At 39.4% G+C, this 26,326-nt stretch overlaps 1 protein-coding gene across 1 annotated transcript in view; it reads left to right on the top strand.

The window, feature by feature from the left end:
• The first annotated feature begins 2,631 nt into the window (after nt 1-2,631).
• The window catches only part of PDE3B (phosphodiesterase 3B), an 82,622-nt gene continuing 58,927 nt past the window's right edge, over nt 2,632-26,326 (top strand). Inside the window, exon 1 of the mRNA XM_048306343.1 lies at nt 2,632-3,869. Coding sequence (XP_048162300.1) covers nt 2,874-3,869 — 996 coding nt within the window. The 5' untranslated portion in view covers nt 2,632-2,873. The remainder of the gene's footprint in view (nt 3,870-26,326) is intronic.

The following is a 26,326-nucleotide window of genomic DNA, read 5'->3' as shown; positions in this document are numbered from 1 at the left end:
AAAGTACTCAACCAAGTTTTCTTTATACTGAAATTCTTCATTATTAGATTGGAAACTCCTCAAGACAGGATCCTGTAATGTAGTAGGAAGAGTGTTGTTAGGCAACAGAGACATTACTAAAGACCAACTATACTCCCGTTGCATTTTGGAATGTATACATTTCTTCAGCACACATATCACTGAAATTAAAGCTAATTAATTAATGATAAATAATCTGAAAAAAGATAGGAAGGTGGTAAAGTACACTGTTAGTACAAAGTTATGAGGGTAGTAAAGATAGAACTGACTGAGGGAATGTGCTTACAGCTTCACATCCTGAGTTCATAGGCAGGTGAAATTTACTGTAGATAACTGAAATGTAAACACAGAAAAAAATCCTAATCTTACCTATAAAACTATCGACTGGATGTAGATGTTAACAATCAGAAGGTAGAGCCTGGGATCTATATACTTAACGCTGTGAAAACAGTGTTCAACAGAACAACTTTCAACAATGCTTAGTTTATCTGTCTTTGCTAGGGAAGTCTCACTTCCCTAGCAAAGCAAAACAAATGAGAGAAGGAAAGAAACCATTATTTGGACTGTGCTCGTGTCTTGAATACTGGGTGTAACTCCTGGTCTCCTCTGCTCCAAAAGCATATAGTGGTGCTCAAAAAAAGAAAAAAATCCCCAGTAACATGAAAAGAATCTGAAAAAAATACGCCCAAACTCTCCAGCTTAGAAAATAAATACAAGACTGAGGAAAGACATAAAATCATGGGTTGAAGAGAGGAGAGACCAACTGTTCATTGTTTCTATCAAAATGAGAAGAATATCCATTAAGACAGATAGGAAACTTTAAAAAAACAACCATATTTCACAAAGTGCATAGTCAAGTTGCACTGAGTAAGGACCTTTTCTTGTACTACTCTGCAGATGCTAAAAACCCTATGTGGACTTAAAAAAAAAAAAAAGACTGAGCAAATTTGTGGATTAAAAACCTACTAAGAACTGTCAAGAATAAGACACCACTTCTGATTCAGAAAGTGCTGAAGCCACAGATGGTTGCATTCATGGTATTTAGGGATCATATCATGTCCTATCTCCGTAGTCTTCCTTAGGCACTTTCTAGTCTCCACTGCTACAGATGAATATACTCAAATGTGTTTTATTGACAACTACACCAGCTAATTATTTCTGGAATGCATTTATTTATAGCTGAATAATAAAGAATATGCATAATAGCAAGGTGTATCTCAGCCTTGAAAGCATTTACAAGTACGCTTGATTGTGGTCCAGTTGATATCACTAACATATGAATACAAATAAATGTAAGAATATGATCCCAAAGGAACTTAACATTTTCCCTTTCCAAAAAACTTTTTAGAACCAATGTGTTGGCACAGACTCTTTGTTAAGTGTACCAAGTCAGGACAGAATTTTTTTCTTTTTTTTGGGAAAAGAGTGTAGGGGTATTTCTAACAGAGGAAGCTATACCATGGTATTAAAATCCACCAGATTGATCTGCCTTTTAAAAAATAAATCATTACTTATTTCCCTCCTGTGTACAGGAGTTATTCTATTTGCATACTGCATTTTCTGTCAGGAATCATGCTTGATGGTTTCTGTTCATGGCCAACTTTCAGGCCCGTGTCTTGAAGCAGCACTTCCTGCCACCCCACAGCTTCCCCAAACCAGCTGCTGCTCGGGGGCTGCTCAAAGGGAGGGAATCACAAGCCATGGCACCAACTAATTTCAAGAGTTCCTTGTTTCAATAAAAAAGCAAAAAGTGCAACCACGGACGTACCCGAACTTATTTCTGAACCAGTGTAAGTAAAGCAGTACAATATTATGTGGAAACGTGGCTCAAAGGACCTTTGTTCTAAGTAACAAGGTAAACATGCACAATTATAATAAATTTCAGAAGTGCTTAGCAGTTACTTTTCCAGAAGCAAACAAACAGAATGAATGAGCAAAGGCATTACTCAATATGCCATTAGCTGCCTATTTTCCCTTACAGCAGTCTAAACACTCCAACGGTCCGTTCCAAAATTATTATTTTGATCCATTCCAAAGGGATTAGTTGTGCAAATAAACCTGGTCGTGCAATGCGGTCTAGTCTTAACGAGGGTTGGAAAAAAAAAAAAAAAGGTAGAAAATTTCTCTAATCCATACTTACTTCTCGGGTGCTAAAAAAAAAAAAAGAAAACCAAAACCGGAAAAAGTGATGCTCCTCAGAGGGAAAACACTTCGATACTCTGCGTGTGCTTTACAGCCCGTACGAGCAACTTTTCCGCGGCATCTCGAAGCTAATTGACAAGATAAAGCACAAAGTCGCGCCAGCTCAGCGTTCCTGTCCCTCCATCGCTTCCCCACGCGTCCCTTGCCGCGCCTGCAGCGCCTGGCGGGGGCCGGCCCGCTCCCCGCACGCTGCCCCGGGGGGCGGCTGGGCAGATACAGACACACAGATTTATATTTTAAAAAAGATCGCGGGAAGTGCGGATCCCAGGGCCCGGGGGAGGCAGGGAAGGCGGGCGAGAAGGCGGGAGGCAGGGAGGGGAGAGCAGGGGGCGGGCGGCGGGGGCAGTTCCCCGCCTCACTCCCACCCCCGCCGGCTCCGCCGCGGCCGCTGCCGCCGCTGGGCGCTGGGAGGCGGCAGCGAGTGCCCGCCGGCGGAGCCGTTTGAGGAACGCGAGCGGGCGAGCCAGACTTTTACCTTTTCTCTCTTTTTCCCGTCCTCACCCACCATGCCGCGGACGCCGCTGCCCGCGGAGGACGAGCGGCGGCTCAGCCCGGCGCCCTTGTCCTGAGGGGATGCGGGAGGCGCGGCCGGGACACAGCTAGCGCGACCCGCGCCTCTCCGCCGTCCTCCCCCTCCCGCGTCCCCGACCACCATGAGGGAAGAGCGAGAAGCTACGGCGGCGGCCGCCTCCCCCCCCGGGGCCGGCAGAGCCCCGCAGCACTGCCCGCAGCCGGACGGCGGCGGGGCGGCCGCCCCCGCGGCGCTGCCCGGCAGCGCGGAGAGCCTGCGGAACGGATACGTGAAGAGCTGCGCGACCCCGCTGCGGCAGGATCCCCCGAAGAGCTTCCTCTCCTTGCTGCTCTTTCCTACCGCCTCCTCCTCCCCGGCTCGGCTGGCCCTGGGCGTCCTGGCCGCCGCTGTCCTCTCCCTCCTGGCCTTTCCCGGCCGGGGCAGCGCCCGGGGCCAGCAGGACGGGAGCAGCTGGCGGAGCCCGCGGCCACTGCACACCTTGCTGTGCCTGTCCCGCTGCCTCAGCCCCCTCTTCAGCATCGCCTGTGCCTTCTTCTTCCTCACCTGCTACCTGGCCGGCGGCCGGCGTGGGGAGCACGGCGGCGGCACGACCCGCTGGTGGCTGCTGGCGCTGCCCCTGTGCTGCTACTCGGGGGACTTCGTGGCGCTGCAATGGCTGCTGCCCGCGGAGGGGCACGAAGAGGAGCCGCAGATGTTCCTAGGAAGGCTCCTGACGGTGATGGTCTCGGTGGCAGCGCTGACCCTGCTGCAGAGCTCCCTGAAGTTGCGCCGGAGCCTCCTCGTCTTGGTGTTCTGCAGCCTGGTGTGGCTGGTGTCACTCAGCAGCCTCCAGGCGCTGCCCCCAGCGCTCGGCCCGCTGCTGGCCGGCACGGTCGGGGTGGCAGGCTGCCTTCTGGCACTCTGCGGCGGGGAGCACGGCATCTTCTCGGCGCAGAGCCGAGGAGCGCACCACCAGCATCACCGCCACCCACGGCTCCCCAGCGTGGAGGAAAAAGTGCCTGTGATCAGACCCAGGAGGAGATCTAGCTGCGTGTCCTTAGGGGAAACTTCGGCCAGCTACTACGGCAGCTGCAAAATGTTTAGGAGACCCTCGTTGCCTTGCATTTCCAGAGAGCAGGTAGGTTTCTCCGAAACTTGAAGGAGAAACTTTTGGAGGAATGAGCGCCGCTCCATAGCTTTTCCTGACTGCTGTGTCTGTCTGTGCTGGATGTCTGCTCACTAACAAACTCCTGCTAGAGGAATGGAGGAGAATGTTAGTCCCTTAGCGGGTTTCTCAGCTCGGTTCTGCAGAATCGATATAACCCTTTATTTCTGATGGGTGCTAAATCATAATAATGTATTTGCCGTAGAACAGAAGGCTCGCTCGCTTTTTATGCAGTCTCAATTATTAAACAGCAGTTCTTATTGATTCGAGCGAAACCTCAAACCAGACAGCTTCAGCTATCAGTTACCTTGTTATTTTGTTTCTTTCGCGAAGCCCCCCACCTCCTCCGCGTCTGGCAGCCTTTCCGAGAGAAAGAAACCACAGCTTTCTAAGCTGCTCGGCACTTCTGGTTCTTCCCGCTTTCTATCGACAAAACCATTGCCAAGTGCTTAAGAAATACCAGGTTTTGAGGGATATTATTTATCGAATGCTGGCGTTGTTTGAGTGGCAGCTGTCCTTCTGCCCTGCAGATGACTGTCGTTTGCTCCTCTCTCTCCCTCTCTCTCACCCCCTGCTCCTCGCTCCACCTAAGTTAACGTTAGTTTTGGGTTGATGGGTTTTAAGAAACTTCTTTTTACTGAAGAGAGAGCTGTTCAGTAGGGGCTGGAGGGATGCCCGAAACGCTCAGTTTTCTTGAATGGAACTCTGTTGGTTTCTACCTCCCGGAAAACTTTTCAATGAGTCTTGTTTTTTGTAGCGTAAACCCCCGTGCGTGTGGGGGAGTTTGTTTTTATTTGGGCACTTGCACGTCAACTGTAGGAACATCGAGTTGTGTTGGAACTGGCCCGAGACTGCTGCAAGTGGATTATCAGCCCGTGGTAGGGGGGAGAGTGAGGGGAGTGTATTTAATAAACCTGCAAGTGAGCAGTTTCTGCGAAGTGATTGTTGCTTCAGAATCCCTCGTCTGTTACTGTCGTGGCTGAAACTCATCGGTGCCAAATGAAATTTTCTATTTTTTCTTTGACATTTATTCTATAATGCAGGTCTTGTGATTGACTGTGAGTTAGGTCTGAGGAGGTACGAGGTGAATCTGAAGCGGTGGAGTAGTTTTTGAGCATTTTCCTCCCTCAGTTTGCACAAGAGAATTAATACAGTAATTGTTTACAGTGATTAATACAGTAATTGTTTCTGCATAAAATGTTAAAATGCAAGTGTGCTGTGACAGTCTTCAGAAATAACTCATTCAGTAAGTTGCTGATTATCTAATGCATACAATGAAAGAAACATTAAAATATTGTACTAGTAGTTAAGATATGTAGGGACTATCATATAATAATTTACTTTCTCTGTTCCCTTCTGGATAGTAAATATTCTCTTTTTCTGTCACATTTGTCTGTAGCACAGAAACCTCAGAAAATGTGATTTCATTAACCTTCCTAATGATAGAAGATATTTGTTCATATGCAAGTTACTAAAAGCTTTCTTTGACGTTCAGCTCGCTTCTTAAAGGCACGTGCATATTTCAGGTTAGGGCATTCATTATTCTTCAAGTAACATCATAAATGTCAACTATAACTAAACACGTAGAATTTATTGGCAGTGCTTAAATCATACGTGTTCATAATAAAATGTAACTTTTTGGTAGACTTCCAGAATTTGATATCTTTGTTATCACTAGATGTGAACAACAAAGAGATATGAAGTTCTTAATTTTCATAATAATCTATTATGCTTTACAATAAATATTTGTGCTTTGCTAAGCACAGTTTAAGTGAAATTCATAGATACATGTTCTCTGATGTCTTTTATATGCAGTTTTACAAGGATAACACAGGTTAAATCCTCTGATCTCCTGTCTGACTTGAAGAGAGATCAGACATTGCAGAGCTGATAAAACATCAATTGTTTGGGCAGGGCTAGGGAAAAGTAAGCCCATAATGTGTGACTTTATTTGAATAAACAGTACAAGGTTTTTATATTGCTTCCTTGAAACTGAAGGAATGTATGTGCTTTATGCTTTTCAGAGAGCATCTATTATGTGACTTTTCTTTAAGGGATGATTACACATTTTGCAAATCTTTATGAAGCAGTACAGTGGTTTTTTCCAATATTAATATTTCAAGGAGTTTAATGAACAGTGTTAGGAAGATCAGTACAAGGAAGGTGCTGCTAGTCCACCATGACAAAAATACTTTGATGAATGAGAGATATTACTGTGATTCTATTAGATGTATGTTGTGTGACTATCACAGATCTCTTATATGTAGAAGAAATTTATGTCAAATATAGAATAGCAGGTCAGAAGGGTATCCCAAGGATCATCTGGTCCTACCTTTCTTGGCAAAACCACTGTCTAGACAAGCTGGCCCAGCACACTATCCATCTAAACCTTAAACTTGTTCAATGTTGGGGAATCCACCACTTCTCTGGGGAGATTATTCCAGTGGCTGATTGTTCTCATTGTAAAAAAACCTCCTTTTGTGTAGATTTTAGTTATTATTTGATGAAAATAGAAAATGTTAGTGTTGAACTTAAATTTTCAGTAACGTGTTGATTTGAAGTTATATGTGTTCTCTGTGTACTTAGGTAAGTACTTAAGGAAATAATTACATTTATTTGATTGTTTGGGGTTTTTTTTCAGCCAACAATTCTAAGGGGTCTGTGTGAATGGATAGAGGGGGAGCAGGATGGAATACTAACACACGGGGGAATGTGCAACCAGCAGCACATACACACAGAAATTGGATGGAACTATCATTGCTTTCTGGGGTACACGTGGAAAGAGGCCCTCTAAGCATGATCCTGTAGCAGCTTGCAAATTTGAGCAATCCTCATGACAAATATTTAGATATTGCTTTCTGTACTTCAACAGGTGCAGCAATTACGAGGCTGGAAGGTTGATAAAATTAGATTATTCTTACTTTTTATACGAATACCTATATTTACGTTAGCCATCAAAATATCTAAATTCATGCTGTGTGTGTCTCCTCTGCAGTACATGTTTAGCAACATAGTTTGAGGTAGGAGGAAAGAAATTTCAACAGATTATATCTTTATGTTTTTATCTAAGTATACTTAAATGCCAATATCAAAATATATAAATACACATAGAGGAAAACAGTATGACTAAAATTACAGGTAAAAATTTTGCAAAGGTAATGCCTTTTCTGAACTCTACTATATTAACACTTCTGCCAACAGAAATTGATATGATTTTAGCAGTAAACAGGCTGTTTGTATTCTTACTTCAATATTCATCTTGCACCTAGAGAGGAGTTGCAGTAAGACTGCAGTATTGACTGGTTTGTCAAATTTTGTGTAGGTCATATTTTGACTGCATGTATTAATTAGTTGCTAATCTGTTAGCTCTACCTATTGCTACTAATATCAAAGGGTTTATCTTTATTGACTGTTGCACATTTAGAACTTAATTTATAATTTCTTTTTTGTCTGAAAGCCAAATCAGGGAATCTAAAAGGTGTTTATCAGTATTGCAGATCTTGTAAACACTATGTCCTGAAACATATGGTAGTAAGACTTGTTTATTCTTTAACTTAATAGTGGACATGTATATGAGAGCAAACAGCTCTGTGTAGGAAATCATACATAGGAGCTTCTCAGAGCCCAGAAAGAATATTCATATTTTTCCTTGAGTAAAGAATAGGCCTTCCTAATTAAATACACATGATACATGTCCAAAAAAGTCTGCAAACAGACTTTTTTTGGTTATCTGACTAAGTTCAAACATGTAGGAAAGCTGGGTTATTTCATGGACAAAGACTGCTTTCATGTTGCACTCTGTTAATTACAGGAAGAATTGTCTTGTGGTTAGGGTTGGATTGACCACCACCTCTCCCCAGTTGCTGTTCCAAGATATCTCATACCTTTGATGTATTACCTTAGGAAGATCAGGACTTGATTTCAAGAGTCTAAAATATTTGTGTAACTTGAAATTAATGCAGTTCCTTATTTACTCATGAAATTGACATCTGTGTCTGTTACCTATTTGTGAAACAAATTACACTTTGTCCTTAAGTTTTCAGGGTATAAACTTCCTAGTGCAGAAGCTGTCTGTTAATGTGTATTTTAGAGTGTCTTAAAATTGGTATGCTCAGACACTGTTTGCAGCCCAGAAACACGTGAACATTTACCTCTTGAGTGCAGCCAGTAACAAAATATAATTCTCCTTGCTGTGTATTTGACAAACCAGCTCTTCGCTATTTGAAGTTTCCCCCTCACGATTCCAGTGACTGTTACCACAGCTGTACCTGCATGGCAAGATGTGTTTCTGTTGTTCACAGAGTCTTCCTGTCTCTGGGGTTTGTCCTATGGGGAAAAAAAATCAAGGTAGCAGTGTGTGTTGAGCTGTGAATGGAATCAATTCGAATGGGATGCAGCTGAATGTGAGGAATGTGCAAAGGGAAGGATTACGTGGTGAAAGCAACAGACTTAGAAAACTGTTTCTGCAACCATATTTTGGATGGGTAGGATTCTCTTGTTTCTGGCTGGTTCTCTCTGACAAAATATTTTGAGCTAGTTGAAATTTGAAATGAGAAGGCTCTTGGTCTTTCTCTCTTTCACTCTCTCGCTCTTTCTCTCTTGTAGTGTTATGCCACAAGGAAAGGATGATTGAAGCATGGTTTGCCCATAGAGGGGTCAGAGTTTAAGATGGTGTCCTCTGGCAAAGTTACTCCTAGGACCATCATCGAGAATGACAAAGAAGGGTTTTAGGTAGACTGAGTGCACTCAAGAACTCTGTTAGCTAAGTTTACCTTAAGCTGGCTTTTAGACACCCAAGGCTTGGTGGCAGTTTATATTCTGCATAAGTAAAAGCAGGCAAGTCTCTGAGTTGTCTGTGTAGCAAAGGAGGTTGACTGTTGCTTCAGGTGTGTTTTCCTGGAAAGAAAATATAAATGGAGAAAGGAAGGAGATCAAAGACCTCTGCTGTGGAAATGTTGGAGAAATTTGTTGGAAGGCGAGGGCAGCATGTCACAGAGCACCAGTAGGAAAGAAAAGAAAGAAACTGTGAGAGATGGTTCCAACAAGTGCATAATTGACTGTATTGAAGAAAAATAGCAGAATAAATAGCATGAAGTACTAATATTCAGTTTGGACCTGGAAGATGTTTTAAATTTATGAAAGAAACTTGCAGCGATGAGAAACAAAAGGTGCCCAGGAGAGTCTCTAGAATGAAAAAGAGGGGGCAGCCTCCATGCTAGGGTTTGTGAACAGTGTATTCTGGGAGGTTAAATATGAAAGAAATTTGGTATATTTGCCTGAGAAAAGGTCTCATCTTTTCACACAATGTATATCTGTGCAGGTATATGTCTGATAGTACTCTTCTAATAGTTGAACTTGAGCAATGGAACCGGTTGTCGTATATTGGCCTTAGAAGATGAAATCGCAGCAAATTTTATGAAAAGAATATGAATGGGAAGTGAAGAAAGCCTGTGGAATATGCCTTGACACAGGGCAAGTCTGCAGTGTGAGCTGAACTCTCAGAATCCCCATGACAGTGTCTCACGTCACAAGTGAATGCCAGAATGATGCATGCAGGTGGGGCGAGGAGTCTGTTACAGCCTGGGCCCTGTGTGACATTTGATTGGAAAGTTATATTTCTAAAGAAGCTTTTTTATTCCTGTTTTGCTTTTCTGATACTTTAAAATGAAAACTTCATGCAGCCTTACCACCCTCAGAATAAATCACTGAACAAAGCCAAATACAACTATTAGATGATACCAGTTGCTGAAGATGGGAAAGAGTAAGTACTGTACTTTTGTGAAAAGATTAGGGATTACAGGCAGAGAAAACAGGGGATGTAGTCCGTTCTGTTGTTGGTGTAAAAAATTCTGGAGGAAAAGAGATGAGAAACTTTTGTCTGCCAAGTGACAAGAGCGGGCAGACCACAGGAGGCTACAGACATAGAATATTTTGCTGGAATCTCACTGATTTTTCCAGGATAAAACTATGTGGAGAGCAAGCTGAAAGAATAGTTGAAGATGAGAATAAAAGAGAGTGAAAAGAAATGTTGAATTTCAACATTTCTTTTCCAGCGGCTTAAAACAATGCTTTACAAGATGCAACGACACAACAGAATAAACTGTAATGGTGAGAAGAAAAAAAAGGGGACTTTCCTGCAACTCAATAGCAGAAACGAAAATTTAAGGTTAAAGCTAGGGCTTGGATTGGTCAGGGCAGACTGTGCAATGTCTGAGTGATTGTTACTGAAGCATGAAAAGGATCAATAACTTTAAGGATCCAGTGGCAGTAAAATTGTACCAGAGCCTTCAAAACAGACAGGAGCCATGGATGTTAATAAATGAGAGTTCACAGGGTAACAAGTAAACTGGCAGATGATGATATGTGGGGAAGGGAAGTGTGAGAGAAATAGGTCAGGGAACTCTGTGCTTACGGAAGACCAGTTAAGTGAATGGCCTTATTGACGAGTGTGGCAAAACAAACTGTTCTAGGAACTAGAAGGGCCATAACAAGGCATGACTGCTGAAACAAAATGTCAGCTTCCAGAGCAGTTTTATGTTTGAAAATGGATCATACAGCGGGGAGGAAGGGCATCATTCATATAAATACAGGCAGCTGGTGACCAGGAGTAAGTTTTGATGTGCTTAGTTTTTCACACAGAGCTTTTGTATGTAGCATGTTCCTTTGAAACAAGTGCAAATTTATTGGGAGAGGGACAGACCAGGGCACAGATACCCAAGTAGCTTTTTTATATCCCTCTATTTGTTTGATAGTTCAATATTTATGAAAAGCAGTGCTGTTATGCAGAACATTTGTGACCACCAGTGTTCACTTCACTTTGTACAGGAGGCAGTGAAAAAACCTGGCATATTTTCAATTCAGTGACTGATGAAATGATAATGTTGACAAGTTTTGTTACCCAGTATTGAATTGCCAACCCTAGTGTCCCTTTATGAAAACCCAAATACCTTCACTAAGTTAAAGGTACGTTTGCCGTCTGTTCCCTGGGTGAAAGAAGGACCAAACCATGAGCTGAAGAACACCAGGTGGCAAAGGGTTTGACATTGCAGCAAATGTTTAGTTTGTTGTTCATCTGATTGATAAAAGGTTTTTTTATGGGATATGAAAATGGTATTTTCCTTAAATAATTTACTATTTTTAAGTTATTCAAGATACCATAGAAAATGTACCATATGAGACTGTATTTGAGTGCTTTGGATTTGATTTTGAGAGATCTTCCCTCTTTTTATGAGGAACATCCCAGGTTTTTTGGTGTGAATTAGAGTTACAGCTATGTTGGTTTAGCTATATCCATGCTGATGATGGTAAGTGGGAAATATGAATGGGGTTTAATTTGGGGAGAGTTCATTCATTATGCCCAAAGCATATGCTGCTCCCCTACCCCAAAGGAACTGTACCTCTGAGGGGTGGTGATACAGAAAGCCTGTGTCACACCTGCCTGTTAATGTCTATTGTCAAGACAGTTATGTCAGCAAAGCACTTAATACAGAATGAACTTTTCTAAAAGTGTGTGAAAGTTGAAGTTACCAGAGGGAAATTTTATCAGTTTTATTGAAATAACAACTTAGTTATGACCCCCTGCATAGTCACTATGGTATAGGGGTGTCTCTTTAACCTTCATTACTGGTCACGCTTCATTTGTTTTTGATTAATTAACCCCCTTTAACAAGATAGGATCTAAATCAAAGGGTAAAAAAGACATTCTTATACTAGATTTAATGTCTGCATGACTTTTTTTCTGCTGTGACCTAAAACTAAAGGCCAGTGTTTTCACTTAGGGTCTTTTTATTTTTCTTAGAGCCAGCTGATATTACATGTTCAATCACAACATATTTTTTGGGGGGTTGACTTTATTTATTTTTTCCTCCTAAGTATTGTTGTGTGATAGCTGTTTGCCACTCCAGGGATATAATTTTGTTCTTTCTGCCTAGTAGAGTTTCTTAAAAGAATTCTGAATTTCTAAGTACTCTAAAGTTACTAATTTAAGAAGTACAGGATTATTCATAAAGGACAAGTATCAGTGAGGTTTTCTAGTACTTTCTGGCTGTCCCGAATAGTTTCCATCCTTTCACAGAAGTTGCTGATACACCTCCTGTTTTTCAACACTTGATGACTGCTAAACAGTGACCCTCAGACACTTCATTATCTACTGTGTGAGGGCTGTGTGGTGGCCAAGGAGCCTCACATCGTGTGTGCTCTACAGGCATGGGTGGCCTCCTAGCTGGGCTTGTACCTCCGAAAGTGAGCTGACTTTTTGTGAGCCTTCTCCGAGGCAGGGATAGGTCTCTGTATTCATAGGACATCGTTAGTAGTTAAGAAAAGCCAGTGTCATGTGTGGTTTAATGATGCTAACTTAAAAAAATAAAAAGGAATGTGTTTTGAGAGAACCCTAAGTGATTCTTGTGTTGATTAGTGTTCACAGTGGCCTTCATTTCATTTGATTTGCCACCTGGACAGTGTAATGTGTAAATACACTCATAGGCTCTTCCATACCTGCTCTTGCAATTCTGTAGTTTCCTGCACATTCTCCCTCCCTTGGAATTAGCCTCATTACATAGTATGAAATTAAATTTCAATTAATTTAAACTGCATTTCTGTAGATAAAAGCTGTTACGTTCAGATGTGTGAGTAGACAGGGAGGGAAATTTGTGTTGAAACCTGAAGGTGTGATTAGCAGGCTGAAAAAGTTTAGATCCTGCTGTGCCTGTGAAACACCATCTGCTCTGGCAGCGACTGCCCTGAAGGAATTGGCTCAGGTTGGAAGGAGTAAAGGCACGCTAGCACAGTTTTCCTCTTGGCCAGTTGGATCTGCAAGAAGCAGACTTTATTTTGCTCAGGGAAAGATGAATATTGGTCCAGGTTTTCCTGTTTCCATTGAGATTGTCCATACAAAAGGGCACTGAGACACAGATGGAAATCAATTGTTAACGATGATATGATTATTCCTAACATGTTAGTATAGGATAGAGCATTAGATCGCATATTTTAACTAAAATACACAGGCTTGTCTTGTCTACCTTGCATGCATCCTCCTTCTGTCCTTGTTTCAGCTAACTGCATTTTTGGCGCGGCAGAGTATCCTTCTGGGGATGACTGGAGCACACTTACAAAGCAAATTTCAAACAAACGTTGCAATGAGAGAATTTCCATAGATTATTCACACAGATGTTTAGGCATCTTCTAGTTTTTCTTTCTTTTTTTTTTTTTTTTTTTTTTTTTTTGTTTAAATAGTAAAAAAGCTGTGACTTGTTACTTAGGATCTTTCCAATGATTAAAGAAATGTAGTAGGTCTGTCTGAAGTTAAAATTAGTTATTACTGTGATTTGAAGAACAGCTTTTTGCTGTTACAGCAAAGCACACTTGAAAGTATTTTGATTATAAGTATCTGTTAACTTATTTTTAGGCAGTTGTAGAAAGCATTAATTAGAATTTATATCAGCTTTTCTTGCTAGTTTTTATTCAGCAAAGCAGAATATTTCCGTAGCCTGATACTATTGAAAGGCTAATTTTTCCTTCTATTTGGAGTCTCTGCTTGAACAAGTTTGATTAAGAAAGAAGAGTTTGGAACAGCTTTTGTGTTAATGACCAGTCTTTTTTTGTCACTGCTGTTAATTAATTTATTTTTCATTACTGGCAGCCTGTTCATTAGATGTCAAAGAATTTCCAAAAAGTTTGAAAATAATAAGTTTGCAATAGATTGTCTGTGATCAAGATGAAAATAAGAAAATGGGAGTAGATGAGAAGAGGCAGATGCAATGCTGGCTATAGCTTTAAGTGTGGTCTGTGTTTTCAAATCCTCTGAGACAATGACTGTCATGTCAGACACATCTGCAGAATGGTCTGATGAAAAAACCAGTACTTTATTCCATGTGGGATGGGTGAGAATTTTTTATGAAGAGTAAAAATCAAAACTAGATGAGAGACCCTAAGCTTCAAACTGTGTTGTTAAAACTGAGTAAAACTCAGTGCTTCCATGTAAGATTTTCACAACTCATTATTCAGCACAAAATTTCAGGACAAATTAATTTAGAATCTGATATTACACCTCTAAACATGAAATTGATGTCTTGTTTAGCAAAGTGTCTTACAACTTCAGAAAATATTTAAACTGTGTTTTGTGTAATAAAGAGATGCCATTTCATGTGTCTGCACAAGTCAGTACAGTTTCAATAATGGACCTCTAAAGGTATATTTAGTCTCATGTAATTTGTCTTTTATGAGACTGTTAAAATTTCCTTGCTAAAGATTTGTAAGTCTTCCATGCTTGCCTTAACACTTGTTCTAGTAGGAAGCTCCCTAGAGTCAGCAGAGCACTTAAGCTTTCAAGTGGAAAAGAACATGTGTTTTGCAGTGTTTAAGGATTGAGATTATAGTCCTTACTTGTTTAAAAATTCACAGACCTTAATGTAATTTATAACTTTAGCAAGTGTTAACAGTCTTGAATGCATTCCTAGAGCTATGTTTCTTTCACCTGTCTGGTGATGGATATGTTTGGTGTGCCTTTAGAAGCCACATCTTTATTTTTAATTATTTGGGCCTTGAAAGTACAAGAAAAATAATTTTCCAGGAAATTAATGTTCAAAAGTAAATTGCTTATTTTATGGTCTTTTTTTTTGAAATATAATTTTTCTTTCTTTTTCTTTGTCTTTACCTTTTCTTTATTTGCAATAATTTTAGTACTTCTTTCTACCAGAGTGATCTTTCTCTTTCTTTGTTACAAGATCAGTACCATAATTTGGTCCAAAATTACAATTGTCTGCTTCAGCAGAGATATGAAAATGTTCTGACTCAAAATACTTTATCTTTTTAGAAACATAGCAATCAAATTATTGTTCAAAAAATTACAGAGCATTTGCTAACGTACAACTTGTATCACAGAAGAGTTAAATTTTTTTTTTCCACTTACAGCATTAAAATGTTTCTAGAATATGTTACTTGTAACTGTCCATTGTTGAAAAGTTATACACAATTCAGCTACATTCAAGATGGTGCATACACTTATTTTTTACAGTCACGCAGACCTTCTTTTAACTTGATACTACATTATATGGTAAAGTTCTTTGTTCATTTTGCTTTTTTAGCTCTGCAGGTTAGATGCAAGGTGCTCACTGATCTGCTTCATTCTCCTTAAGCGCAGCTGCAAATTTGTTTGTGAGATCTGAGGTCTTAAGATGTGGGCTTTGGTAGCTGGGAGTTTATTCTTTGCTGCCCAAAGAGAATCTGCATGTCTTCAGGAGTCTCAAAACTCAAAAAAATCCCCTGTTTGTTTATTTCCTGGATGGAGGGGACAGAGGTTTTCTAGATTGGTTTGGGGTTTGGTGTTTTTGTGTGTGTGTGTTTTTTTAAGAATACTAAACCTTTAGATATCTTGTTTGTTTTGCCTTGCTCTCTTCTATTGTAAGCAAGTGAGGAGGGAGAAATAGGAGTAGTATTGACTCAAGGACTGCAGTTGCAGCAAGAGGAGCTGGCTCACTAATGATAATATGGAATGAGCTGTGCCTCAGAAAATAAATACTGAACATCTTCCTCCCTTCACTTCAGCGTTAAAAATGGAGGGAAAGAATCAGGGGATTTGTATTTGTCATTGTACCTTCCTGCAATGTTTGAGAGCTACAGGAAAGCTTTGCCTGATCTTTATAATACTGATGTTGAATGTAATCGAGGTACTTCATTCTGAGTACAGCTTGGCTTGTAACAGGATCATTAGGAGCAGAGGAATATTTTGTCCTTATACCTTGAGCTTTATTTACCTCCATAAGGCAAGCACATTTAACTGGACTTCTGCAGAACTTTTTTTTTCTTTTTAAGGAAATGTTGAATTTATTTCTATATCTGAGTTAATGCTTTGGTTCAGCATATCTGTTAGATTCCCTGCTGTGTCCCAGGTCTGTCCTGTTCTTCCCAGCTCTGATTCACTCTCTGAGATGTTCTGCAGTGGTACCCCTGCAGATTTCAGTAAGAAAGGTAAGCCAAGAAAAGCCAGAGTTAAAAAGAATGGCGAGTTCCCTGCCTCTCTCTTGTCATGAGCATCTTTTGGGATGTCACCTAGCTTGGTGGCCAGAGCTGTATTTTTCTTCTTGTGTCCCAGAGCGTAGCTGGAGACAGAGCTGGAGAAAACTATATTATGATGGTAGATTCCATAATCACTGGATTGTTATAAGGCAGACAACAATTCTGAGTATTGTAAAAGTACTAAGTCAGTAGTATGTGGATAGATTTCTAAGCCTTGTGGAGGCTTTTGTTCATATTTATATATAAATATCTTTTAGTGTCCTCTGACGGAACTTGTTTGTGGATGTTCTTCCACCTGCTTCTAATCCAGTCACCTAAAATCTCATTTTATCAAAGATATTCTTGGCAACCATTTTATGTTTTAGTTTTGGAGAACTTGTCTGAACCTTGAATCCCATAAGCTAAAGCCATCGTGTGGCTCGTGACTTTTCTCAGGGCTCCCTAATCCACTGCTGAATAGAGTTAGGGTGGGAATCTTTTGTATCTTGCTAGCCTGTGCTGGTTTGCTTCTCTTCCCTACAGGGATATTGGGGTTCCTCGACATGCCTGTGCTGTCTCAGGTTTTTTCCCTATCATTGTCTCCTCATCCCTGAAAATTCTTGATCTCATTCTGGAATTTCCATAATCACATACCAGACTTCTTCCTTTATTTTTTTCCTGGGCTGGCTTTCCATTCAGCTGGGGAAAATTGTCTATGGGTGAAGAAAATATTTATTTCTGTTTTTCTTCTGCCTTCCTACAAACTATGTGGGTACTGTAACATAGGGGAATAACATAAGAGGAATGCAGGTGGATGGGAAGAAGCTAAGAAGTGATGCAGAGAAAAATCTATATTAATAGAGTAGAAAAGCCTGCTGATGGAAACATCTGTATTTTGAGAAAAACGCCACGGAGATGCTAGCAAATAGTTAATTGCTGACTAAGCCAGAGCATTGATCATGCTGTGTTAACTTTTTGGTTTCTTATTTTCTACAGAAGTACAGGTGACAGTGCATACCTGCATACTGTTCTCAGGAGTTTTATTTCAGGCTGCTCCTTTCTCTGTACCCCTGGGCTTTTTAGCCTGAGACTTGGTATTTTATATTTTGGAATGTCATTACATTATGATAGTAGATTTGAGCAGGAGGGCTTCTCAAGAAACTGGAGAAACGCAGTGTATTAGAAAGAATGAGAGTGCCAGTTAGTGGAAAATCAGGATATTTTCAATCTCCTTGCAGAGCAGCTCTGGCGTGATGTGGACTGGCCCCTGAGTGATTAAGCTTTGGGGAAGGGAATTCTGAAAAGTCCCTGCCATTGCCTCCTGCCTGCACCTTCACATTTTCGATACCCAGTTCTCTTTGGTGGTCAGGAAGCTGCTGTGACAGGTTGTTCTGGCTGGCCATTGTCTATTTCTGAGTGCTTGAGGGGGATTTCCCATTTGAAAGTGCACTGTGGGGATCAATCTGTAAAAGTGGGAGGCTTTTTCACCAGTAAACTTCTCGTGCATTTTCCCTTGGTGAAGAATTGCCCAGAATTTTTAACAACAACAACAAGAAGTTAGTTTTATCTCACCTTTTTGCTTTCTTTGTGGCCCACAACTATTCCCATAGTACAGAAAAACAGTCGTGTGTTACACCGGATAAGCACTGATGTCAGCACAGAAAAGCTCTGTGCTGAAAATAGTTTGTTTCATGTTTATTCATGTCCTGAAATGACCAAATTCACATTTAAGAAGTAAACTGTAAAATAATCTATTTTTCATGTGTTCAGTATATCGTCAGAAAGATCAGCATTTGTTCTTCTTTGTAATTTTTTTTCTCTGGAATCTGCAATTTCCCTGCTCGCTGATGAGATCCATGCTCTCTACATTTTTTTAGATCAAAATGTGTTTTTTTTTATTTTTAATTTTTATTCCTTGGTGTCTTCACCATTTTCCAATAAATTTTTAAAATATGTTTGCTGCTTATAAATGAGTCTACAGCTACTTATAAATGAGTCTGCATCTGTTTGAATTGAATGAGAAACTGTTTGATAGATGATATTTGTATTTAATTTACTTTAAGAATAGTATAAAATCAGGAAAATTCTGTAGCTATAAAGTTAAGATCAGAAATACATTTAAATCATTGTTTTATGTAAAGTTTGCAGGCAACCAATCTTTTAAAATTTAATTTGTGGCCGAAATGGTATTTACAGTAGTGCAAATACAAATTAAAAGATACATATATTTTTAAAATTTTTAATTTAAAAATAGTTTTCTTTCTCATCCTTTCCTTCTCAATTAAAAATAGAAAAGGCGGTGTAGACAGCTGCTGCCGAGGTGTGAGAAAATGCAAACGCCTGCGCAAAGCCTGGCTGTAAAAAGTTAAGTTTGAGCTAAGCTGGGCTAACTGGAAAGATGTAACTCAAGGGTTAAGCCGAGCGTTTCGCTGGCTGCTGAGTGAAACAGGATGCAGTGACTACATTGTCAGACTGCTGGTGTGAGTGCAAACAGATGAGGAAATGCTGGATCAGGCACTTCAGCAACTTGGGCTGTTACCGAGGAAACCGCTTGCGTCATACTTGCCAGCAATTAGCTACAGTTCTTTTATTTTTGATAGTGTTGCAAGCTGAACTCGCCAGCTACAAAGGGAAAGACTGGCTCCATCTCAAGCCCTTCGCTTGCGACTGCGGCCACGGCGCTCAAGAGAATTTGCGAAGCGCTGCTTGGGATAATTTTTCAATTTATTTAAACTTTCCACGCTGCTTCTGTGAAGAACATTGTAGCTGTGCTTGGTTCTCAAAAATGTACAATCACATTTTTGTGATCTGTATGAAAATGACCTTCCCTAGTTGCCAAAATTAAGTGCTCTGCAAGTTTCACCAACAGTTTGGGTATCACCACCCTTTCGAGCAATTAATCTGAAGTATTTTCGTATGTTACATATTAAAACATAGTTTTCAAAATTAATGTTACCTGAGGCTTAACCTCTAAAGCAAGGGATTTTTTTCCTAAATCCTTTTTTTCTGTGTTCATTAAAATTCAGTTACTTCCAGCGGTTACCTAGCTGCTAATATAAACCAGTTAGTGTTGAAAGCAGTGTGTGTCTTATCTCAGAAAATCATCATATCTTCTGGATTTCGCTTAAAAACTGTAAGCGAATTTACACTAACTGGCTTAATATTGATCTGTGTTGTTAGTATGGGTATTGCCTCATGGCTAGCTATGGCTGGGTTTTCTTTAGGGAAAAATCACACTGTGACCAACAGGTTAAACCAGAAATGTTTGTGTTTTTATTTTTCCGTGGGTTTGTTACATAGGCAAACACATGAATAAACTTAGATTTTAACAAACTAGAATTATAGTACATAGCTGAAGGCCAGACTTGTTAAAATGTCAAGGTTAATACAGAATACACGTTCCTCAGTTTGTGTGAAGCTTAAAAAGTCAATATAATTTAAATGTTTGAATACTAGGATTTTAAAATGATTTTAGAAGAATTTAATCCATATTAAAAGCATAAAGGAAAAAAGACAACCAAACAAATCGCCGAATCTTCCCAATTTTGAACGCTACTTTCCCCTCCTCTTCATCCCCAAACCCTTGAATACAAGGCTTAGAAAGATTGACTATCTTCATTTCTGCACACTTATGATAAATTGGCTTGGCTGTAAGAGTCTGGCAGCCCATATTCTTAGGGCATTTTTTGGACTGTAGACCAGTGTCATTTATGGTTAGCTGGTCACCGGGATTGCATTCCAAATGGTGATCACTGTCTGTGTGGCCTGGGATCTTTGTACAGTTTTCTCTTCCATTGTATTTTACTTAAATTAAAAAAAAAGAAAAAATTGTGTGGAGGCGGCCAAAACACCAGGGGTTTATTGGCCATTAAAAAGGAAGAGCAGCAGGTTTTTCTGATATTTCAGAGTAGTTTGGCTGCCTTGCCCAGCCTCACTAAGACGTTGCCTGTGGCCTCTGCTTGGTAAGGGCTGTATTTGGTGTGTGTTTGTATTGGCTCAGCTGCAAGATAGGAAGTTTTACTGTTGAAGTCAATGGCTATTGGGACTTAAATCTGTGGGATCAATAAACAGCTAGTGTAGATGTTAACAAAGCAAGATGTGGAAATCACACTTCTGAATTTAGTCCTTCATTTTCTTTGCCGCTTCAATTCTGGACAATAAAATGGAGGCTGTGGTGTCATCAGGTCACTGTTGCGCTCCATTATCTCCTGTAACTCTGCCAATTTTTTAGGGCAATTCCTGCAAGTTATGCAGGAGTTATACATCAGGCACATTGAATATTTTGTTTTATCCTTGTTTAGTATTTTAGCCCTGTAAGCCTTGTCAGTTTTCCTTCAATGAAGGAAATGGGAGTTACATGATTGCATACTTATATTTCTGCATAACTTTTAGTATTATTTAATTGTCCAAATTTGATTTTCATTCTGGCACTTGTTAACTATTTTTAAAGTGCTTGTATGAGCTGACAATACTCAGTTGTTGTTTTCTGGATTCTCAGCCAGACTGTTTGGTATACATGCATGTTTCAAAAGATAAGTCGGTAATAACAGATGGAACTGGATGCTACTTGGCTATTTCATCTTTTAGGCGTTACAGTAAGGGACTGCATGTTTTTCAGCAAAATCAGTGATGTTTTGTCCAATTCCTGGGGAAACATTTGGTTTATATCTGTCAATGTCATGACAAGTCAACTTGTCTCATACTGTTTGTTCTGTAACAGAACCAGTCAAATAGGTAGGTGCTATGAAAGAAAAAGGATTAAGGTCTCTTCCATCTCCTTCTGATTGTGATTTTTACAAATTACCAAAATATTTTTGCAACTCTTATGGAATATTTTGTAGAAAATTCCACTGAAAACATAAAGAAAGTGTCTCACAATCTTTTTTTTTTAAATGTGTGTAGCTAAAATGGCCAGCAGTCAGATCACCTTGCATGGAAAGTTTTGTGCATCAGGAATGTTTCCATGCTTTTCTGAGCAGCACAAAGGGGTGTTTTCTTTGTTTTGTGTCCTCATCACATTCCTAAATGATCATTAGAATCCCCAAAATAGGCAGCATTTTAAAAATTATTGCTATTATTCCTATTGTCTAATTTGAATAACTTTCTTCCAGGTCTTTTTATTTTCAAACTATCTTTGCCAGGAATGTTTTTTGATTTCCATGTAACCATTAAGATCAACAGAGGAAATTATGCAGGCTTACTTCTGTTCACCAGCCTCTTTCTTCTGATATTAAAATCTTCCTCTTATGAATAGGAAGTTTCTTTACATCTCCACCCTAGAACATCACAACTTCGGCCTGTGCTAAACCTGTCATTGGGCTTCTTTGTTTGTTTTGGATTTTCAGAGGATAAAAGCTAGGGGGAATAGCAGAGAGGCATGCCCTAGTCATCTCTAAATTTTCCTGGCATTCCTTTCCACAAGTTTTCCTTTACTATTTTGTGATTTTCACAGTTTATTTATTTGCTGTGTCCAAGTAACTAACTGGTTCCCAGTTTCTTCAGTGTCAGGCTTCCTCTCAATGTGTTTGGTGTCCACACAGAATTTGAGTTCTTAACTAATCAATAGAATGTAACAGTTTGCTAAAATCCTGTGGAACAGAGAGCTCGTTTTTCCTTCTCATTGCTCTAGATTACAGTTGCAGATGATTTTTCTCAGTCTTCATATCCCACTACGGTTTCCTTCTGGGATAGTAATTTTATAAGCATTTTTGACTTAAAATGTATATTGTACCTATTTAGAGGAAATGTTTTTGTTAAAATGCATGCTGGAGGCCAGGACATCAATGACTTTTAAAATCAAGTAATTTAGTGCTATCAGTAACTTTTCTATCCCTCCTTCCTTTTTTTCCACCCTCTATCTATTTACTTCTTAAAAACCTCTTGTATTTGTCTTTGCTAGATTCTATCTCTTCCCCACCCCCCAGTCTTCCTCACTGTTCCTTCGCATATTGGGATTTTTCTTTAGGGCTTTTTTTTTTTGCCTCTTTTTTTGCCCATAAAACCAGCAGCAGAACCAAGTAAAATGTGTGGTGCAACAGCAGGTTTTGCTGGCTGGGAGGTAAAATTGCAGTGCAAGTCTTGATTAAAATTATGAGTTCTGAGGTCAGAGCATAATTTTTTGATGCTAAGAACTATGTCCAATTTAGACTAGTTTTTATGTAGTCACAGAAAGTGAATTTTTTTTTATTTTGACCTTTGGACATATGGTTTCTAATCTGAACACCTCTACTCAAATATTCCAATTCCCTGAATGCTTTATGGCACTAACACTGAGAGGAGTGGTCCTTCCCAGCCCTGTCTGCTCATTCCTGCCCTGGCACCATCCCCCATTGTGCTGACACAAGCATTCATGAGACTACACAGTGAACTAAATTGGGGAACTAATCCATGTTAAAAGTAATCAGTTCTTTTTTGTAGCTCCTTGCCACGTGTCTGTGTAAAGGCTTTTGCTGCAAAAGGGAGGGAGTCACCCAGGGATGGGAAGGAGCAGCAGAGGGAGGGGAGGGTTGCAGCTTTATTGTGGCCATGCCAAGTTGTGCTGATTTAAGAGAACTAATGGCATTGCCATGTAGAGAATGGATGTGTTTAGAACTTCCTAATAAATCAGTCAAAAGAGCATCCCCTCATGCCCAAAAGCCTCTATATCTTTTTCCATGTCTTGACTGAACCATATATTCTGAATTGTCTGTTTGAAGTAAAGGAACAAAATGCTTCAGCATTGATGGCTGAAGTATGGCAAACAGGTAGTTAAAATGAAGCAGTTGCAGGCAGATGTGGTACCTTGCTTGCAACATTGAATGTTTTACATAAGGTTTTCACAAAGACTTTAAATGGAAAGGTGCAATTTAGATATTTAAGTGAGAGTTGTACATAAAGGGAACAGAGAGTTTGTTTGAAGAACAATTTAAGATCGTGTGGTCACAAACAGAATCATACTGCATTCATACATCAGAACAGAATGAACTAGTAAAGGGCACATGTGAATTAGGCTCTTCCACATACCAGAGTATTTGGCACTCTCTTTAAAAAGTGCTTTAATACTGTTCTGTTTATGCAAAAATTCTTCACAATTCTTGGATTGGAATAAAACAGAAACTTTATAAAACTGTAACAACACTTCTGTGTGAGTCACCTTCTGAGTCTTGGACTCCTCAATTCTTCATGCTTCCATCTACAGGACTAAATGTGTAATATGGTAGTGAAGAAATGTTATTACCTGGGAATGCAGAAGTGGAGATCCTCTCATACTGAGGCAGCTCTGTCCCTCTGATGCTTCTATGTGATGATTTTTCTGACTTTTGTGGGTACCTGAAGTTCCAGATAAGTAAATTGCTACAGTCAGGAAGCTTCTATCCAGCTCTTTGTAGTAATCCTCCTTGGCTCTTAATTTTCGTGCTGCCAAAAATTCACATATGTGACAGCAAGAAATAGGAAAATATGATGAAAATGTCAGTTTCTCATTAGTATTTCAAGCCCAGGCTGAACTTCATGGGACAAATAGGTCCTATAACTTTGTTCCTGCCAGTTCCTTGACTCCATCCAGTTTGCAATTTTCTGTAATGTGGAACTGGGCAATCCAATCATGTATCACTCACTGCTTTTACAATAACTCCTAGTCTGTGGTATGTTCATTTTGTAGAGTTATCTGCTTATCTATTCTCTCTGTCACCCCTTCAGTAGAATCAACAGTGTAAGAGGCATTAAGTCACCAAGATAATTTTTTGCAGAAGGGATTGGGAGTGGAGATAGAAGCAGGAGCACCATGTGTCTCATTTCAGCTTTTGAACAAGTTCACCTGCTGAGGAGTAGACACAAATGACTTTTGGTATCTGTTCCTTTTGTGAACTTTTTGTGTTTTCTTCTACTGTGTGCTCAAGGTTTGTGATCAAAGAGAAAATCGTGTGAAAACATCTGTGGCCCTGCTGTTTGGAGTTGTTAGCTCTATTCCTTTATGAAATCTGAGATATTAAATCTTGCATTGGGCAACTAATGATGCATTCCTAACACAAGGACTGTTACTTATCACCTAATTATTGTTATTATTATCTTCTAAAATAATGTTCAGGAAGATAAGGAGGAAATTTGCTCTTGATTAAATTCACATTTTTTAAACCAAAACATTAACAAAAATCTTGATTACATAGATGAAGACTAAGATCAAATTCAAACCTGGGAGAACTGAGAGGGAAGTGAAAAATAAACTGGAGAGAAAGATTTAATTACATAAAGAGGAAACTTTAGAAGCCTGAAGTTTGTAAGTAAAGCCTAATGCCAAGCTGAATTCACTTGATCATTTTTGATCTTCCATATCAATTATTCCTAGCCAGAAGATGGAGTTAGAACACTTAAATTTTATAATGTCAAATAAGCAATTTTTAGGGCTTTATCTATTTGGTAGTGATTGTACACGATAATGTGTTCCAGACAGCGTGGTGTGAAGTAGGAAGGATGTGCGGGGTCCTTTGTCACTGGAATTCCCAGAATATCATAGAATCCTGGAATGGCTGGATTGGAAGATCAGCTTGTTCTATCCCTGCCCTGCCACCTCCCACTAGACCAGGGTGCTCAGAGCCCCATCCAACCTGGCCTTGAACACTGCCAGGGAGGTGTTCTTTAAGGTCTTTAGTAAGTATGGCTTGTTGGCAGAAATACACTGAGGAGCTGAAACAGAACAGATACTTTGCAACTGAAAACACGGTCAGAAATATTTTGTAAGAAATAGTTGAGGAGAATTATTCATTGACCGAGGCAGTTTGGTAAGCACTTTGAAGAGTGTGGCTCTTAGCAGTCATCCACTCTAATGACTGTAAAGAGGTATAAATGATCCTATAATATCTCAAGGAAAGGGCCACAGTGACTCCTCTTTGTGGTGGCCCTAAACCAGCCGTAGGTAATGTTGCCAATGGTACAGTGTACTGTGAAACCTACTCAGGAAATTGGGTGAGCATGGGTGGATATTTTGTGCTGAATTCTGTTCTGCCATTAATATTTTTAAAAAATTAAATATTTGGAAAAGTAGCCCACAAGATTTTAAATATTTTGCCAAAACTCCTTGTTGTGTCTGACGAACTGTCAGAAGTTGAATGCTCTGTGAATTTAGCCAAAGTTTCCTGTAAATGGTCAGTGCCATCAGGGATATAACCCCAGGCCAGACCAGGCAATTCTAATCTGACTTCCCTGCTTTATTTTTTAAACCTCACTGTCTGGGGGTCTCCAGTGAAAGAGCTGTCTTTCTTATATATTACAGGCTTGGTTCCCAATGCAAATGTTCTCTGTGCAGATTTTAATTAATTAATTAGCTTGTTACAGCCCTGTGTGAGTTGAGGAAAAGTAAAGGTCACCCTTTTATCTATTGGTCAGAAACAAGCATCAAACAGAAGTGATTTCAGAATCTCTTAAGTTTTTGCTTTGGTATTTGGTATTAATATAACTTTGGGTATTAATATATAGCTTGATTCACAATAAGGTTACAGATTTTTGTTGCTTTGTTAAAATGTTAAAAAACGCTATCACAGATTTGTATTTTTTAGGTTTCATTATGTAAAAGAGAGTTTTAGTCTCTCTTTTCTTGGAATACTTGTAAAGGATTCTTATTTGGACAAAATGCTTGAAGACAGTACTTTTAGGAGACAATATTTTGTCAGAAAATTTCAACTAAGTATTCAAAATGTTTCAAATTTTCAATATGAAAATTAGGAATACTGAGATGATAATAACATTAATTCCACAGCTTCTTGGAAGTGCTTTGTGTAGCTTTATTGGTTTTATTTGACTGAAGAATTGCTGCATTCTGCTGTGCTAGTTACTGGATAATGATTGTTAGGACATTTACTTCGAAGCTTAAATTAAAAAAAATCCTTATGCCCCAAAATTCTAAAATTTTATAAAAAGAAAAAAAGAAAATTAGAACGTCCAACATTCACAGAAGATACCTGTTTTCCCCACCCTATTTTCAGATCTGTTTATTTAATGACTGAACCATTTTGATGTCTAAATATTGTAAAGTTCCCTGTATTTCACACTGAAGTCTCGTAACTTCAAGGCAGCTACACAACTTTTTATATTAGTAAAATTGCCAGTGTCAAAAATATAATCAAAAATAAATGAAGTTAAATAAGAGCTTTTGCATTTTGACATTTAAATCATATTGGTTAGTATTCTGACTCATTTGATAACTGATGTGAACTGTACAGAATGTCTTTGTTTAAGCAGTTGTAATAATTTTTAATAACCATTTATACACACTGAAAGACTGCATTTTCTAGTTGGAAAAGTAGTAGCTCACTTTCTGTGGCCTGAGGCAATTAATTAAAACTGTTTCAGTGCAAAAGTGGGAGTCAACATTGTTTAAACATGGTAATGTGACTCAGTCTTAGGGTGTTAGTAAGTTTGAAGTTTCTACATCAGTGTTTTCAAGCACCAATATAGATTTTTTTTCA

This window comes from Corvus hawaiiensis, chromosome 6, assembly GCF_020740725.1.
Source record: "Corvus hawaiiensis isolate bCorHaw1 chromosome 6, bCorHaw1.pri.cur, whole genome shotgun sequence".
Taxonomy (NCBI): domain Eukaryota; kingdom Metazoa; phylum Chordata; class Aves; order Passeriformes; family Corvidae; genus Corvus; species Corvus hawaiiensis.
The sequence above is the reverse complement of the archived record's forward strand: the minus strand, read 5'-3'. Positions and strand labels throughout refer to the sequence as shown.